This window comes from Solanum lycopersicum, chromosome 7 (genome assembly GCF_036512215.1).
Source record: "Solanum lycopersicum chromosome 7, SLM_r2.1".
Taxonomy (NCBI): domain Eukaryota; kingdom Viridiplantae; phylum Streptophyta; class Magnoliopsida; order Solanales; family Solanaceae; genus Solanum; species Solanum lycopersicum.
Window position 1 is genome coordinate 4,828,437 of NC_090806.1, and position 15,365 is coordinate 4,843,801.

Here is a 15,365-nt window from a genome sequence, read left to right on the forward strand (position 1 = left end):
ATTTATGTATGAAAAAAATTAAAATATACCTTGAACTTTGATAAAAGAATCATATATACCACTAAATAATTTTTTTAAAAAAATTAGAATTAACAAATATAAATTTAAAACTAATTTTTTAATTTCCATTAAATGAAGGGTATATGTGAGCCATTTTGTAACGGCAGAGGATATATGTGAGCCGTTTGTATAACAGTAAGGGCATATATGGGCCACTTTAATAACGAAGGGTATATCAGCTCTAAATGACAAAGTTGAGGGGTATATCAAATCCGTTTCCCATATAACAAATGGAGATCTTCATTGAAGATAAACCCGAATTTGAGCTCTTATATTGATACATATTTGTGATTATTGTCTTTTTTTCTCTATCTTTTTTACCATTAAACAGCGTCTAGCGTCCTTTATTAAAAATAAAAAAATATCAATAGGAACAACTACAAATAAGAAAGCTAGGCCGTATCTTATGAAGTACCTAATATTTACGACCTAACAAACTAAAAAAAACTAAATATTCTCTGATCATTACAAAGTTTATAAGATATTTAATTTAAATTATATAATTCTGAAATGTCTTTATTGCATATGCTATTTTTTTAACAATTTCATGCGATAATAATGCTTATGCAAGACTACGACGTCCAAATATTACATATATAGTAATAAAACTTTATTCAATACCACAACAAAACATGATGCCTACTCACAAGTGAGAGACAATAAATCTTTGTCACATCCAAACATGTCCATGTAGTCTTTCTTCAAATCTACTTGAACAATAATTCCATTACCACATGGTGTATCATACAACCAAAACATATCACTACGTCTCAGTCCCAAACTAAGCAAACAAGGTTTACCCCAACCAAAATCAGCTTCATTAATAGGAAACCTACATAAACTTGAGGCCATGCACACATCCACTTGTTCATTTTCTTCCCATTCTTGTATTTCTTTATGAAACTTGGATGCTAGGGTATATATGTCATCACTTGATTTCGCAAATGAAACGTTAATTTTTTGTATAACGTCCTTGATCAATAGTAAAATGTCTTTTACCTCCATTCTTGTTTCTTCCGGTATGAATTTGACTGGAACTTCAATAGCAAAATTCCCAAAGGAATTTTCGTATCTTGGGAAGTCAATTTTACCCCGTAAGTTCACAGGGACGCTCAATAAACAAGGTCTCATACGTCCATTATTTTTACGTCGATAAACATTGATTAGAACTCTCCATAGAAAAGCAATCACCAATTCAACTCGTGATGGTCTGAAACAAATCAGACCAACATTTTCCCTAAGTTTTGATATCACTGATTGATTTATGACGAACCTCCTTGCTACCATTTCAGGAAAATCATGATTATGATCATCTCTAGGAGACTTGACTCTTTTTAACGAATGACTATCACTTGTTGGTGGAAAAATGGTACCAAAATCATCAAAAGTGAAGCAATTGATCTTATTAATTTCCATTTTACTCACTTTAGACCACTCGTAAACAAATTTCAATGCTGTGAATCCATCAATAACCGCATGTTCAGAGCTCACACATAAAGCTAGACCCTTACCACAAGCAAACTCCGTCACTTGCACTACAACTAGTGGTGTGATAGACAAATTCGAATCGTTACGATCGATTTTAGGGCAAAATTTCAATGCTAGGTCGATATCTTTTTGTGCATCCTTGAGGAAATCACAAAATTGAGAATCAACTTTTGCCTTTATATACAAAACACCTTCATCATGACAATTGATAGATTGACCATCACATGAAAATCTACCTGATGCTGGATAAACATGACTTAAAATCTTAGACAATGATTGTTGAAATTGTTCATGTATAATAGGAATTTTAGTAAATGTGGGATTTTTGAGTGGATAAAAAAGAACACAAGGGACATGCATTTGGAGAGCAAATTGATCAAAGAAAGATAATTTGTAAATTTTGGGGTGATCAACATTATTATCATGATTTGATTTTATGATATTTTTGGAAAGGATTTGAATCTTTGTAAGAACCTTAGACTCCATTATTCTATTTTGATTTGAAGGTGATGTCTATAATAACTCCAAATCATGCCATCAATATATAGCCTTCATGTCTCGATCCATTTCTCATAACATTTTAAAAAGAAATTAAAGGAGGCTAAAATCGACCTTAACAACACGGTCAATATAATTTCATAAGTAAAATATATATAAAAAAAAATATGTCTATATATTAGATTTACATCATAAAAATTAAAAAGTTATTTTCGACACACCCTTAATTAGCATAATGTCTTCTATATCGTCTGATAAAAGAGGATATGAACTAAAATTTTTTCTAACTACTTAAACTACAAACAAATAAGATCTTTAACATTTTGGACTTTTAGAAAGATCAAAATAATTTTTAAATTATACAAAATAAATTAATTATTTTTTTCGTTATATTTTGAAATCAAAAAAATCTTTTTAACATTAGCTTAAGAGACCTTAAAAATTAACACTAATATAGTACGCAACATAACAATAATTTCGATACCTAAGCTTATGAACTAGAATATTAACCAAATTTTAATTCAAATATTAATTATTTTTTTTGTAGACACGACACATTAAAATGAAGAGACAAACTTGTCACCATTAAACGTGTCCATTTCTCCCTTTCTCTACAAAACAAACCTATTTCCAATATTCCCATAATTAATTTTATGTCTATATTTATTATAAAAAAAAAAAAGAATAGATTCATTTAATATCTTTATATCGCTGACATACTGATCTTCATGTCTAAAAAAAAAAAAAAAAAAAAGAGGATGATGGTGGAATTTGTGGTACGTAACGTGTCATTATCTTTGTTACTAAATTCTTGAGCGTATTTATAACCTAAAATAATCATAGAAATATTTTTTATCTCAAAATATAAATAATATATTTTGCATAATTAATATTCAAGTAAGTTTTTAAAACCTGATATTACTAATTATAAATTGCATAATAAAATATCTATATCAATAATAATTTTATTGATACGTATATTAAATTAAATAATAATAAATAAAATTAAACGGAGTGAGTAAAAAAATAAAGAAAGAACGAGTAGTGACCAAATAGGAAAGTAACAGACACGTGTATCGAATTGCATACACGTGTATTGAACTGCATAAGCGGTGTTTTAGCATTAATTATTATTTTATTAATTTTTAAAGATTAATATTAAATATCATTTAATAATTTTTTTAATAAAATATTCATCTAATACCTCCTTTCTTTCCAATAATAGAAGTCATGAAACGCACGTCACATTTAATACGATTTAATACTTTTAGTTTTAGTTTCATTTTATATTTCATATTCTAATTAAAAAATAATGGAAATTTACTGTTTTATTCTTATATTATTTTTTAAAGTTAATTTTATGATAGAATGATGATTACATTTTTAAAATTTATTAATTATTTTATTAAAGATATAATATGTAAAATATAGTAATGTATGCATAAATTCTATAACAAGAAAAATATCGTAGTTCAATTATTTATAAAAAGAGATGATATATAATATATGGTATAGGGAGTAATGATTTACTACTATTATAGACTTATTTAATGGAGTAACTTTCACATTTAGCAAACAAAAAATTTATATTTGTATGTTATAGTAAAAATTGCATAATTGTGCTTCATAACAAACATAAATATGTATAATTCGTTATGCATATATGAAGAAATCAATTGTATAATTTGATATACATATACAAAAGAAAACAATTGTATTATAATCAGCTGTATAATTTGTGTATATATAAAATGAGAAAGAGAGAAAGACAAAAGAAAATTAGGCAGAAAAATATTATTGTATAACTATAAGTGTATAGGACGAAGATATATATATATATATATATATATATATATATATATATATATATATATATATATATTTGTATGTGTATATGTAGTTTTATCTCGTTTTACACAAACAGAAACACAATTTATGCATTTCGTTTCTATTTGTATAAGCGACAGAGTCGAGGTGGTGAGCGAGATCTGGAGAGAGGGGAGAAAGGCGAACGAATATATATATATACACACACAATTTTTCTCGCTTTATACGAACAAAAACACATTTTATACACTTGTGTTTGTATGAAAGTAAGAGAGAGACTGAGCCAGAGATGGAGCGAGAGAGGGAGAGTGGTGAGCGAGAGTTTGACAGAGAAAGGTGCTGACAAACCGTTTGCTAAAGGCACAACTAAATCAAAGAACATTTAATTTAATTTAATTTATTAGTTAGCCATTATATATAATTTCTCATTTAATATTATCATCATCCACTTTTATTTGTCTGAGTTTCCATTTTAAGAATCAAAATATGAGACTTTGACGGCTCCTTTCCTCCACAATTGTTTGACAAATATATAAAAAGATAAAATTGTATATAATGGTAAACTAATAAACCAAATTAATTGCTATAAATACATTTTGATTTAACTGTGCCCCGTAGCAACTGTTTGCCAGTCACCTTTCTCCCTCAAACTCTCGCTTGTCACTCTCCTCTCTCGCTCGCTTCCTCTAACTTTTATACAAACACAAGTGTATAAAATTTATTTTTATTTGTATAAAACAGAGGAAATTGTATAAATACATATGTTTTGTTCCACTCTCTCCCCTCTTCCAGATCTCGCTCACCACCCTCGCCTCTCTCGCTTATACAAACAGAAGCGAAATGTATAAATTGCGTTTCTGTTTGTATAAAGCGAGAGAAAATATATATACACATGTAAATACATATATTTTCGTCCTATATACTTATAATTATACAATAAAGATACTCCCCTGCCCAGTTTCTTTTGCCTTTCTCTCTTTCTCGTTTTATACAAATTCAAATTGTATAATTTCTCTCTTTCTCATTTTATACAATTCAATTCAATTGGATATTCCCTGGCCAAGTCTCTTTTGCCTTTCTCTCTTTCTCATTTTATACAAATTCAAATTGTATATAATCATTCTATACACTTATAATTATAAAATTCGTTTTTATACAATTCTCTTTCCAAGCCTCTTTTTTTTCTTCTCGTTTTATACATTTCGTTTTATACAATTCGCTTCAATTGTATATGTATAGTGAATTATACATTTATATGTTTGCTATGGAGTGCAATTATGCAAACTTTGTTATAGCGTACAAATATAATTTATGTATTTACTATATGTGATAGTTGTCCTACTAAAAATAGATGTCGAAGATTAATTCTCAATTTAAACAATTAAAAAATAATTAGTCACTTTTTTTCCAATTTTATCCTTAATGAGAGTGTAGTTCAACTGAAAAATAATGTAGAGTTTTGATATTCTCAATATGATAGGGCTATCTTAGTCAAATTGCACCTTGTATTAAATTTTTCTTTAGCTGTGTGCATGATCTTATCGTGACAAACAATTATAAACGAAGGAAGTAATATTTTATGATATACTTTTTCAACACAATAATATGTAAAAATTTATAATTTATAATTTTTTGGTATAATCTTTAATATCAAAATTTAATTTGCTTAAAATATTAAATTAATATTATAATTTATTTATTTAAAATATCAAAATTAGTATGCTCTTGCGGAAAATACAAGCAAAATTTTATGATATTCTTGGAAAGGACATAACCTTGATCTTTGTAAGAGCCTTGACTCCATTATTTAGTGTTTGCTATGATAACTCCAAGATTGGATCCATGTGCATTTCTTTTAAAATATATAGTTCATTTGTTCGATAAATGGTACTCTCTTCGTGTCTTTTTATATATATTTTCTCCATTCGATATTATTTATTATAATTTTTATTTTTAAAGTTAAATTATAAAAATTTTAACTAACATTTTATGATGTATCTTTTATCATATTTATATGCAAAAATTATAATTTATAATATTTTTCATATAATTTTTGAATATCTAATTTTTTGTTTAAAATACAAATTAATATGATCCAATTTATATTTAAAAATTAGTCAAATTGACTTTCGATAAGGATAACATGACAAATATTTCTAGACGAAGAAAGTATTATTTTTTAATAAATAATTAATTAATAATGAATATTTGTTGTTTTATAAAATTAATCATAAATTATCATATTTTTTTATTATTCATGTAAGCTATTAATCTTAAGAATATATACTTGATGAACTTAGGAAAGTTAAGTAATTGATTCGTATTTATTGATTAAATTAATTAATCAAAATAAATTAATTAATATTTATTAATTGAAAACTTAAATTCTAATAAAATTAAATAAGAATATAAAAATAAAATTATATTATTTCTTAATATAAATATAAAGTAAAAATATAAAAAAACTTAAAGGAATATTTGAACAAAATTCAATGTGAAATGAGAGTGATACACAACAAATAAAGCAAGTATAGTAAAGTAACTATACTAGCTCAAATATCAATTAATCGTCTTGATATTTGAAAGTTGAAATTGAAAAAAAGAAACGTGGGAATGCTCAAATATCAATTAATCCTCTTCTATCTTAATCCATAATTTCTGAAATTTTCTATTATAATTAACTAATATTTATTATTTTTTGAAAATAACTATTACTCTCTTTTCTCTCTGTTCATTTTAACAAATCAATAAAAAATAATAATTTTTTCTAACGTATTCTTATTTAATTCTAAAATTTTTTTAATAGTACTAAATTATAATACATGCTTTTTGGAATCAGAAAATATATTTATTATATTTTGGAGTTGCATAATCTTTTAAATTAAAAGTAAAATTGTAACTAATCTATGATAATTGTTGGTATCTTAATATGTGTATCACTTTTAAAATAAACAATTACATAGGTACATAGAGAGTACTAACCAATATAACGGTTGAAGTGGTAAGTACTCCTTTATTTTTAATAAAAAAAATCTTGATTTTAAGTTTTTTCTTGGTACAAAAATGCCTTTGTTAGAAAGCATTTTTTTACCTTTGTACCCCTAATATTGAATCCATTTAATACATTATTAAAAATAACATAAAAGCTAACAATAACATATTCAGTATAATTTCGTTAGCGAGACACTACAAAAATAAGATATAGGCATATCTTACCTTATTAGCATCTACACCATTCAACTAAAGAATAGAAAAGTAGTTTAGAAAACAAAAATTAAAGCACTCACCAACTAATTAAGCACATCCTTGTATAGAAATGGAGGAAGATTATAACTATTTGCCTTCTTTTAATTCTGAGGATGATATGCAAAGAATTAATGGACTTAAAACTTTTTTCCATGAATTCTACATTGAATCAAAGAAGTTATGGAGTCTTGCTTCTCCAGCAATTTCAACTTCAATATGTCAATACTCAATTGCTCAAATCACACAACTCTTTGCTGGCCATCTTGGAGTCTTACAACTTGCTGCTGTTTCTGTAGAAAACTCTGTGATTGCTGGACTATGTTATGGTGCTTTGGTAATCTATTACGTCCTTTGTTTTAATTTATGTGTTTGGCCTATTTTTCTTTTTAGTCTGGTATTTCATAAGGAGTGTTTCTTTTCGTATTTAGTGAGTTTCTTTTTTTTCTTTCGTCTCAATTTAAGTATTTAATTCTTTCGTCTCAATTTAAGTGTTTAATTTTATTTCACTTTTTAATCTTGTTTATCTCATAATGAGTTTTTTTTTTTGGTATTTAGTGAGTTCTTATGGTCCTTTGATAATCTATATTATTTTCTTCTTCTCAATTTAAGTGTTTTACTTTTATTTCTCTATTTAGTCTTGTTTATCTCATAATGAGTTTTTTTTCGGTATTTAGTGAATTTTTATGGTGCTTTTATAATTCATTACTCCTTTTGTTTTAATTTAATTGTTTTATTTTTCTTTATAATTTGTTTGTCTCATAAGGAGTGTGTTTTTGTATTTAGCGAGTTTTTTTGTTTTTTTATTCTATTCTTGTGAATCATTTGATCCTTTTTATTACGAAATATAATTATAGTTTACATATATACGAAATATAGCTACAGTTATTACATCAGGAGGAGGGGATGTATTTGGTTTGTATTAGCATAGTGAGGAACCAAAGTTGGACATTCTTTTCATCCAAAAATTTATTTTATTTTAATTAATTTTTTTAAAGATGTTTTAAAAAAATGGCTTTTTTATTATTTAGCAACTCTTCAATATTAATTGTTTCAATTTGTTTTGATCTATGTTTTTTTGGTATATTTAAAAAAGAATAGTCATTTTATTTTTAGCTGCTCTTTAATTTTTACTTGTAACATAACATAAGACCATAAAATTGAATACTAATATTTTAATATATTTGATATATTTTTAATTTTAAATCATAAATTTCAAAAATCTTACTTACTTCCTTAAAAGTCTATGTCACATCAAAATAAGTCAAATAATAAAACACGGGAAATATAATATAGACATGTCAAAGTTTGATTTTTTAATTTTAGTCATAATATCTCTTAGCACAAATTGAAATCTCTGCAGATGTTAATTAAAGGGCATAATACATATATTGGATCCTAAATTTAGTTTTAAATTTTATTTTTGACCTCCAACTTTCATAATGCACAAACATACATTTTAACTATCCAACTTTTAAATAAATAAATACATGAGTTCTACGTGACAAAATATACGTACGACATCATGTAGGACAAAAAACGACATGTAAGACATGTGTGTTTATTTGTTCAACTTTATACAAATTTAAGTGTCTACTTGTGCAATGTAATTTGGAACTAAATTAAAAGGCATATTTATGTATTATGTCTAATTAAAGTATTACAAAAGTTTTGTGTTTGGTATTAACTAACAACATAATTATAATATTTTGATATTCCTTAATGAAAATTTTAACTCTCTCTCATTGATAGCGAATATCAGTTGAAAATGTGCGGAATTCAGTATATCATCATGTGTGTACTATTACAATATATGATGTTTTTGCTATCATTAGTGTTAAAAAATCTTACGAAAAATATTTGATCTTTTTTCGAACAGTTAGGTATGGGAAGTGCATTGGAAACACTTTGTGGACAAGCATATGGAGCTAAACAATTAGACATGTTAGGTGTCTATTTGCAAAGATCTTTGATTATACTAAACACAGCAGCATTAGTGTTAATGTTTCTCTACTTATTTGCAACTCAAATTCTACTATTCATTGGCCAGCCTATAGACATAGCAAAATGGGCTGGTAAATTTTCTATTTGGATGATACCTCAACTATTTGCCTATGCAATGAACTTTCCTATTCAAAAATTTCTTCAAGCCCAAAGCAAGATGATGGTTATGGCCATTATAGCCGCGATCGCGCTAGTTGGTCATACCTTGTTGAGTTGGTTGTTCATGATGAAAATGGATTTGGGGCTAGTGGCTGGAGCTGTAGTGCTAAATGGTTCATGGTGGTTCATGGTACTTGCTCAATTTGTTTACATTTTATGTGGGACTTGTGGTGAAGCTTGGTCTGGATTTACTTTCAAGGCATTTGAAAATCTTTGGGGATTTGTTAGGTTGTCTCTTGCATCTGGTGTCATGATCTGGTGAGTCTTTCTATCAATTTTTATGACGTGGCGTCATGAAATATTTCTCGTGTTTTACATTTTTTTAAAAATTAAATTATATGAATTTTAACCAATATTTTAATTAAGATACACATTTTATTGATTGTCTGAGTTTATGTAACGTCTTTCGTAATCAGTCTTAAAAAAATGATATAATTTTATTTTAAGTAATAATTTTAACTTTAAATGACTAATTTACCCTTAATGAAATACTTCGTCTGTTCTTATTTACCTGTCGTCCTTACTAAAAGTTTGCATGCAATTACTTGCTATTAATTAGTAACTAATATTAATTCTTTTAAGAGATTGTTAATTGTGTAGCTTAGAGTACTGGTACTTCATGGCTTTGATTATCTCTGCTGGATACGTAAAGGATGCAAAAATTGTTGTTGATGCCGTCTCCATATGGTGAGTTTACGCTGATCTGAAATTATGATTTTATATCGCATGTTTAAACACAAGCTTAGTCGCCACAAACCTTATTTGTTTCAATGTTTTGCAGCACCAGCATAGTTGGATGGACCTTCATGTTGTGCATTGGCTTTAATGCTGCAATAAGGTTTGTTTGTGTAGCATTTTTTAATTTTTTGATATTCAAGTAACGTAAAATTTGATTAATACTATAAAATATATTTTGATCAATTTGATACGAGAGGAATTATAATTTAAGTAGGCTTTTTATTAGAATATATAATTTTTTATTTTAACTTACCTAGTTTCTTAAGGAGTATGAGATCTAAAATGGTATTTCCTCTGTCGAACAATAGTTATTCAATATTGACTTGACACACCCTTAAGAAACTATAAATAGAAAATTGAATAAAATAAAGTTGTTGTTTTTGGTTGCAGTGTAAGGGTGTCAAATGAACTAGGAGCAGGGCACCCCAGAACAGCAAAATTTTCAGTCCTAGTGGTATCAATTACTTCACTTCTAATTGGGACGATACTTACGATAGCACTTTTTGTTGCTCGAAGTCGATATCCACCTTTGTTTACGAAAAGTTTTGAAGTTCAGCAAGCCGTGTATGAACTTACTCCTCTATTAGGAACTACAATTATGCTTAACGGTCTTCAACCTACTCTTTCAGGTATATTTTCATCATCTCAAAATAAATATCATATTTTATGGGTCAGTTCATTAAAATGTTAAATTGTGCGATTAAATGATATATTTATGTGCTTTGGAGTTACAATTTAAAATTAAAGTTTGACATAAATAACACCCGTCAAAAAAATAGCCGATAAATGTATATTACTTGTATATTAATATCTATAATGGAGCAACAATTACAGGTGTGGCTATTGGAGCAGGTTGGCAAATATATGTAGCTTACATTAACATAGTAAGCTACTATGCATTTGGTATTCCTTTGGGCCTTATTTTTAGCTTTTGCCTCGACATGGGTGTTAAGGTATTGTAATCTATCTCCTTCTCAACAATAATAAAATTACATCTTATATTGGACTAACAAAAATGGATATTTATTTTTCGAAAATCTAAAGTACAGACTAATTTCTCTTTCTTTGTTCGTTCAGTATTGACTTAACATAAAGAGAAATAAATAAAATGATACTTTCGTTATAATAAATTCAATTAATTGAGAAATGACTATAATTAATAATGAAGATATATTAGGAACTAAATGATAAAGAGAAAATGGTATAAATTCTTTCCAACCTATACCTGAAATTCTTTAACTACACAGTTCAATTTCATGATTGTTCTATCATCACCCTGAACATTTTATTTATTTATTTACTGCACACTTGAGTGCTCACCTGTCATAGGAGGTGAGAACACCTGCGTGAGAAGAAGCAATAGCCTTAAGTTTTGATTTAAAAAAAAGTACTACTCCAATAGTCACCTTCCCCAAGTTAAATAAATCACTTTTCCATCTTCCCCACTATTAACCTTTGTTCTTTTTTTTAAAAAAAAATTCACGTTTTTTCTTTCAATTTAAGGTAGGTTTTAGTTGTTTATGTTCATTTCTATTTTATATCTTCAAGTTAGAATTTGTAATCTGCTCTAATTTCTTATTTAGGGTTTCTACTTTAAATTTTAAATTTTTCGAAATTCGTTAAAAATATCAAATGAAAACTTGAATAAGCTTTGTATGGATGAACACGCACAAAAATGCTTCAAAACAAATGGAGAAAAGATGAAAAGGAGATGAAAATCATTTTTGGGGGCTTCTTACGTTTTTAGGAGGGAAATGGAGAAAACACAAGAATTGGGGGTTCAAGAGGTAGGGACCCTCACGTGCAAACACGTGAGATAATTTATTTGGTTTATGTGGACTGGACAACACTCAAGTGTGTGGTAAATAGACAAATAATATGTTCAGGGGTTTGATAGGATATTTGTGAAGTTAGAGTGTGTAGTTGGTTGAATATAGATTATGGATGGGGGTGGGGGGCTTTAGACTATTTTCTCAATGATAAAATTATTTCTTGATTTTTTAAATTGGACTAGAAAAAAAATGAATATCTATTTTTGAAAAAGTAGATAGAGGATGTATTTCATAAAGGTAAAATGGAATTTAAAAGGCCAAATACATACGCATGTCCCTAAAGTTGTTCGCGTTTTTCCCCCAGATACCTTAACTAACCAAGATTCCTATTAAATCCTTTAACCCCCTATAATTTGATCCTTTTAAATATTTTTGGCTGATGTGGAGCCAAATTTTAATAAATTATTTTTGGTAATTAGGCGCGTGAGATGAACCTTCCCCACGTGGAAATTTTGACCAATACACTCCAACCCAATTACACGTCAGTGTCAAACCTAAAAATCAATTTCCCCCCAAATCACTTCTAACCCGTTTCCAAACTAGAAAACCCTAAGAATCTCTCCCTTTCAATGACTTTTACAGCTGAAATTCTTAGATTTTAAAGTGATTTCGAGTGGATTAAAGTGATTAAAGTGAAATTCTTAGATTTTAAAGTGATTAAAGTGATGAAATTCTTAGATTTAAAGTGATAAAAGTGAAATTCTTACATTGAAACTTGATGATTAAGAAGAAATCAACGAAAAAGAGATATAATATAATGAGCTAAATAGGAGAAATAATGATGAAGAGAAACAAAAGAGGAGAAAAAAATGGAAGAATGGGAGAAATTAGGGTTAAAAGGGGGAAGAAGATAGTTGGTGGGTGGTTCAAGATCCACATCAGCGCTTTTAAAGAGTCTGCACGCGCTTAAAGGACGTGAGATAACGTTTGGCTCCACATCAGCCAAGAATATTTAAAAGGATCAAATTATAAGGGGTTAAAGGATTTAATAGGAATCTTGGTTAGTTGAGGTACCTGGGGAAAAAGCGCGAACAACTTTAGGGACCTGCGTATGTATTTGGCCAATTTAAAAATCATATTATCCCTAATTATAGAAAGATAATACTCCATCCATTTCCTTGACGGAGGGTGGGAAACTTTTGAGTTAAGTGGATAGAGGCAGTAAAGGTAAAAGAGAATTTTAAATTAAGTGGACAAAGACATTTTTTGTCATGTCATGATTCAACTCATCGGACCCTACAGATTCCTAGTATACAAGTAAATAAAGCAAAACTTCCACCATAAAGAAACATGAGTAGAAGCTACCAGAGATTATCATCAGACATCAAAAAATTCCTGTAATCAAACTATGCCAAGTCGCATAAAAAGAGTGGTACCAGTATAAACGTGTAATAGGCAACGTACATCGATTCAAACCTACCACATAATATATAACATAAATGATCAAAATAAAGCATGCAAATTATAGAAGTGACACCACCCAAAGTCTCTATCCACTTGTTTTTATCTTCCCAGTTATAATGTCATAATTATTGCCCCTTGATTCCATGTGTCTCTGTTACGCCATCACAATATCAAATCATAGTCTAATATTTTTACCATATTAATATTCTCGAATTCAAGGCACCACTAGCCCTGCTAATTTTTTAAAATTTCATCATACCGACTCAAAAAATTTTGTGCTAAAGTATTTTTAAAAGTGCACTACATTTTCAAAACTTTGAGACTCCACACGAGATGCCCTTTAGAAATGACTGATCGGATCGATACTTTGTTAGAGTGTAATATACCTATTAAGAAAAGCAATCCACAATATTAATTAAAGGATAATTTTCTATACTTTTTATGTTCCTAATTACTTGTCCATTTTTGAATTGATACACCTAACATATGAGTTTACCATTTTACCTCTATTAATTATGAAATAGATGAATTAAAACATAATATTTTCATGAAGTTCTACCTTTTTCAAATTAATTAATTGAAGGTATCAAAGATAAAAAAATTATTCTTACTTAATCAGTCAAAATGAACAAATAATTAAAGATAACTTAAACCTCTTTAGAAACTAGATATGAAGTTGAAAAGGTCATTAAAGAAAATGTAATTTTGGAAAGAAACAATTAATACATTTTAAATTTTGAAAAATTGATTCATTTTTAGAACATAGAGAAAATGTTTGAGATTCATTTATTTTGGATCTAAGATAGTTCTTTCTTTCTTGATTGAGATGGACTAAAAAAGTGTATCACATAAATAAAAGTGTATCACATGAATAAAGGAAGCGAAAGAAAAAGGTGTTGAAAACATTATTATATATAATTTCATGGTTTTTATCTTTTCTTTTGTTTTATATTTGTAAATAAATTATAAATGGCAGGGCATGTGGACAGGAATGTTGTTAGGAACCACACTTCAAACTATTATTCTTATTCTCATGATTTCCAAAACTAATTGGAAAAAAGAGGTAATGTCTTGCAAATCCATCATATACAATAGTAATTTTTTCAAGAAAATAGTTCAATCATTTCAATTATTGTGTGAACCTGTTTGATCATGTTTTTGAAAGATTAAAGTTTTTTTTTTCTTTCAAAAAAATAATTATTTTAAAGAAAGATGTCTTTTCGAGCTTTTGTAAAAAATAAAATAAAATAAATGTTTGGATGAAAATAGTTTATATATCCTAAGGACAATGAATCTTATTGTTATCTAAATAAAAATTAACGATAGGTTTCTAGATCATGTAGTTATGAAAATTAAGGACATATTGCCGTATTTTTATTAGGAAAAAAAATGTGTTTACACAAAAAAGAAACAACATATTTATGAGTTTGAATCAAAAGTAATAAAAGTAAAATTTTTTGAATCAAAATATTAATAAAAAATATCTTTTTTTATATAATTTTGCTTAATTTAAAATTATCTTAAAGCTTCTTACACCGAAAAATGTCACTTAATGTTGTCATAGTATTTTATTTTCCCACTTTGTTGCAGGCTTCCGTTGCCGAAGAAAGGGTAAAAGAATGGAGAGGTAGCAAATGATTAAGGGCTTGTTTGGACCTAATTTAAATTAGGTTGAATTGAAGTTGAAATTTGTTTGGACAAATGATTTGAAATTTTTTTAGTTGTAATTTTTTTTAATATTAAACTCTTTAATTTATGAAAATTATCAAAAAAAATAAATAAATCAATTCTTGTACGAATTTACTGAATAAGAGCAATCATGTTTCATAAATAAAAGGAAAAATGCATAAGTATTCACCTAAACTATGACTGAAATTTTAGAGACATACATTAACTAAACTAAGGTCCTATTACCCCTCGAACGTATTTTTTTTTGTAATTTTGTGTATCTTTTTGGCTTACGTGACATCCAAATATCTCTCACGCGCCTCAATTATGTGGGGTCACAGAGTGTGCCACGTAAGACAAAAAGTGTATATAATTACAAAAAAAATAAGTTCAGGGGTAATATGACCTTAGTTTAGTTAAGGTGTGTCTCTGAAATTTTGGTCA

At 27.6% G+C, this 15,365-nt stretch overlaps 2 protein-coding genes across 2 annotated transcripts; one reads left to right on the forward strand and one right to left on the reverse strand.

The window, feature by feature from the left end:
• Nucleotides 1-699: 699 nt before the first annotated feature.
• Nucleotides 700-2,034, reverse strand: LOC104648161 (salutaridinol 7-O-acetyltransferase-like). The gene has a single exon (XM_010325016.3). The coding sequence runs from the start codon at nt 2,032-2,034 to the stop codon at nt 700-702; it is 1,335 nt and encodes a 444-aa protein (XP_010323318.2).
• A 4,987-nt stretch (nt 2,035-7,021) lies between these two features.
• LOC101251790 (protein DETOXIFICATION 29-like) lies at nt 7,022-15,052 on the forward strand. Its single transcript, XM_069286682.1, has 8 exons — nt 7,022-7,453; nt 8,996-9,537; nt 9,880-9,966; nt 10,061-10,117; nt 10,408-10,646; nt 10,852-10,970; nt 14,230-14,316; nt 14,844-15,052. The coding sequence occupies exons 1-8, from the start codon at nt 7,190-7,192 to the stop codon at nt 14,889-14,891; spliced, it is 1,443 nt and encodes a 480-aa protein (XP_069142783.1). The 5' UTR covers nt 7,022-7,189; the 3' UTR covers nt 14,892-15,052.
• Nucleotides 15,053-15,365: the final 313 nt, after the last annotated feature.

Excerpts from the sequence above, each read along its gene's own strand:
- LOC104648161 (XM_010325016.3), bottom strand. The coding sequence starts at position 2,034 with ATGGAGTCTAAGGTTCTTACAAAGATTCAAATCCTTTCCAAAAATATC.
- LOC101251790 (XM_069286682.1), top strand. The coding sequence starts at position 7,190 with ATGGAGGAAGATTATAACTATTTGCCTTCTTTTAATTCTGAGGATGAT. Across the intron at positions 9,967-10,060 it reads GTTGATGCCGTCTCCATATG|CACCAGCATAGTTGGATGGA; the intron begins GTGAGTTTACGC and ends AATGTTTTGCAG. Across the intron at positions 10,118-10,407 it reads GGCTTTAATGCTGCAATAAG|TGTAAGGGTGTCAAATGAAC; the intron begins GTTTGTTTGTGT and ends TTTTGGTTGCAG.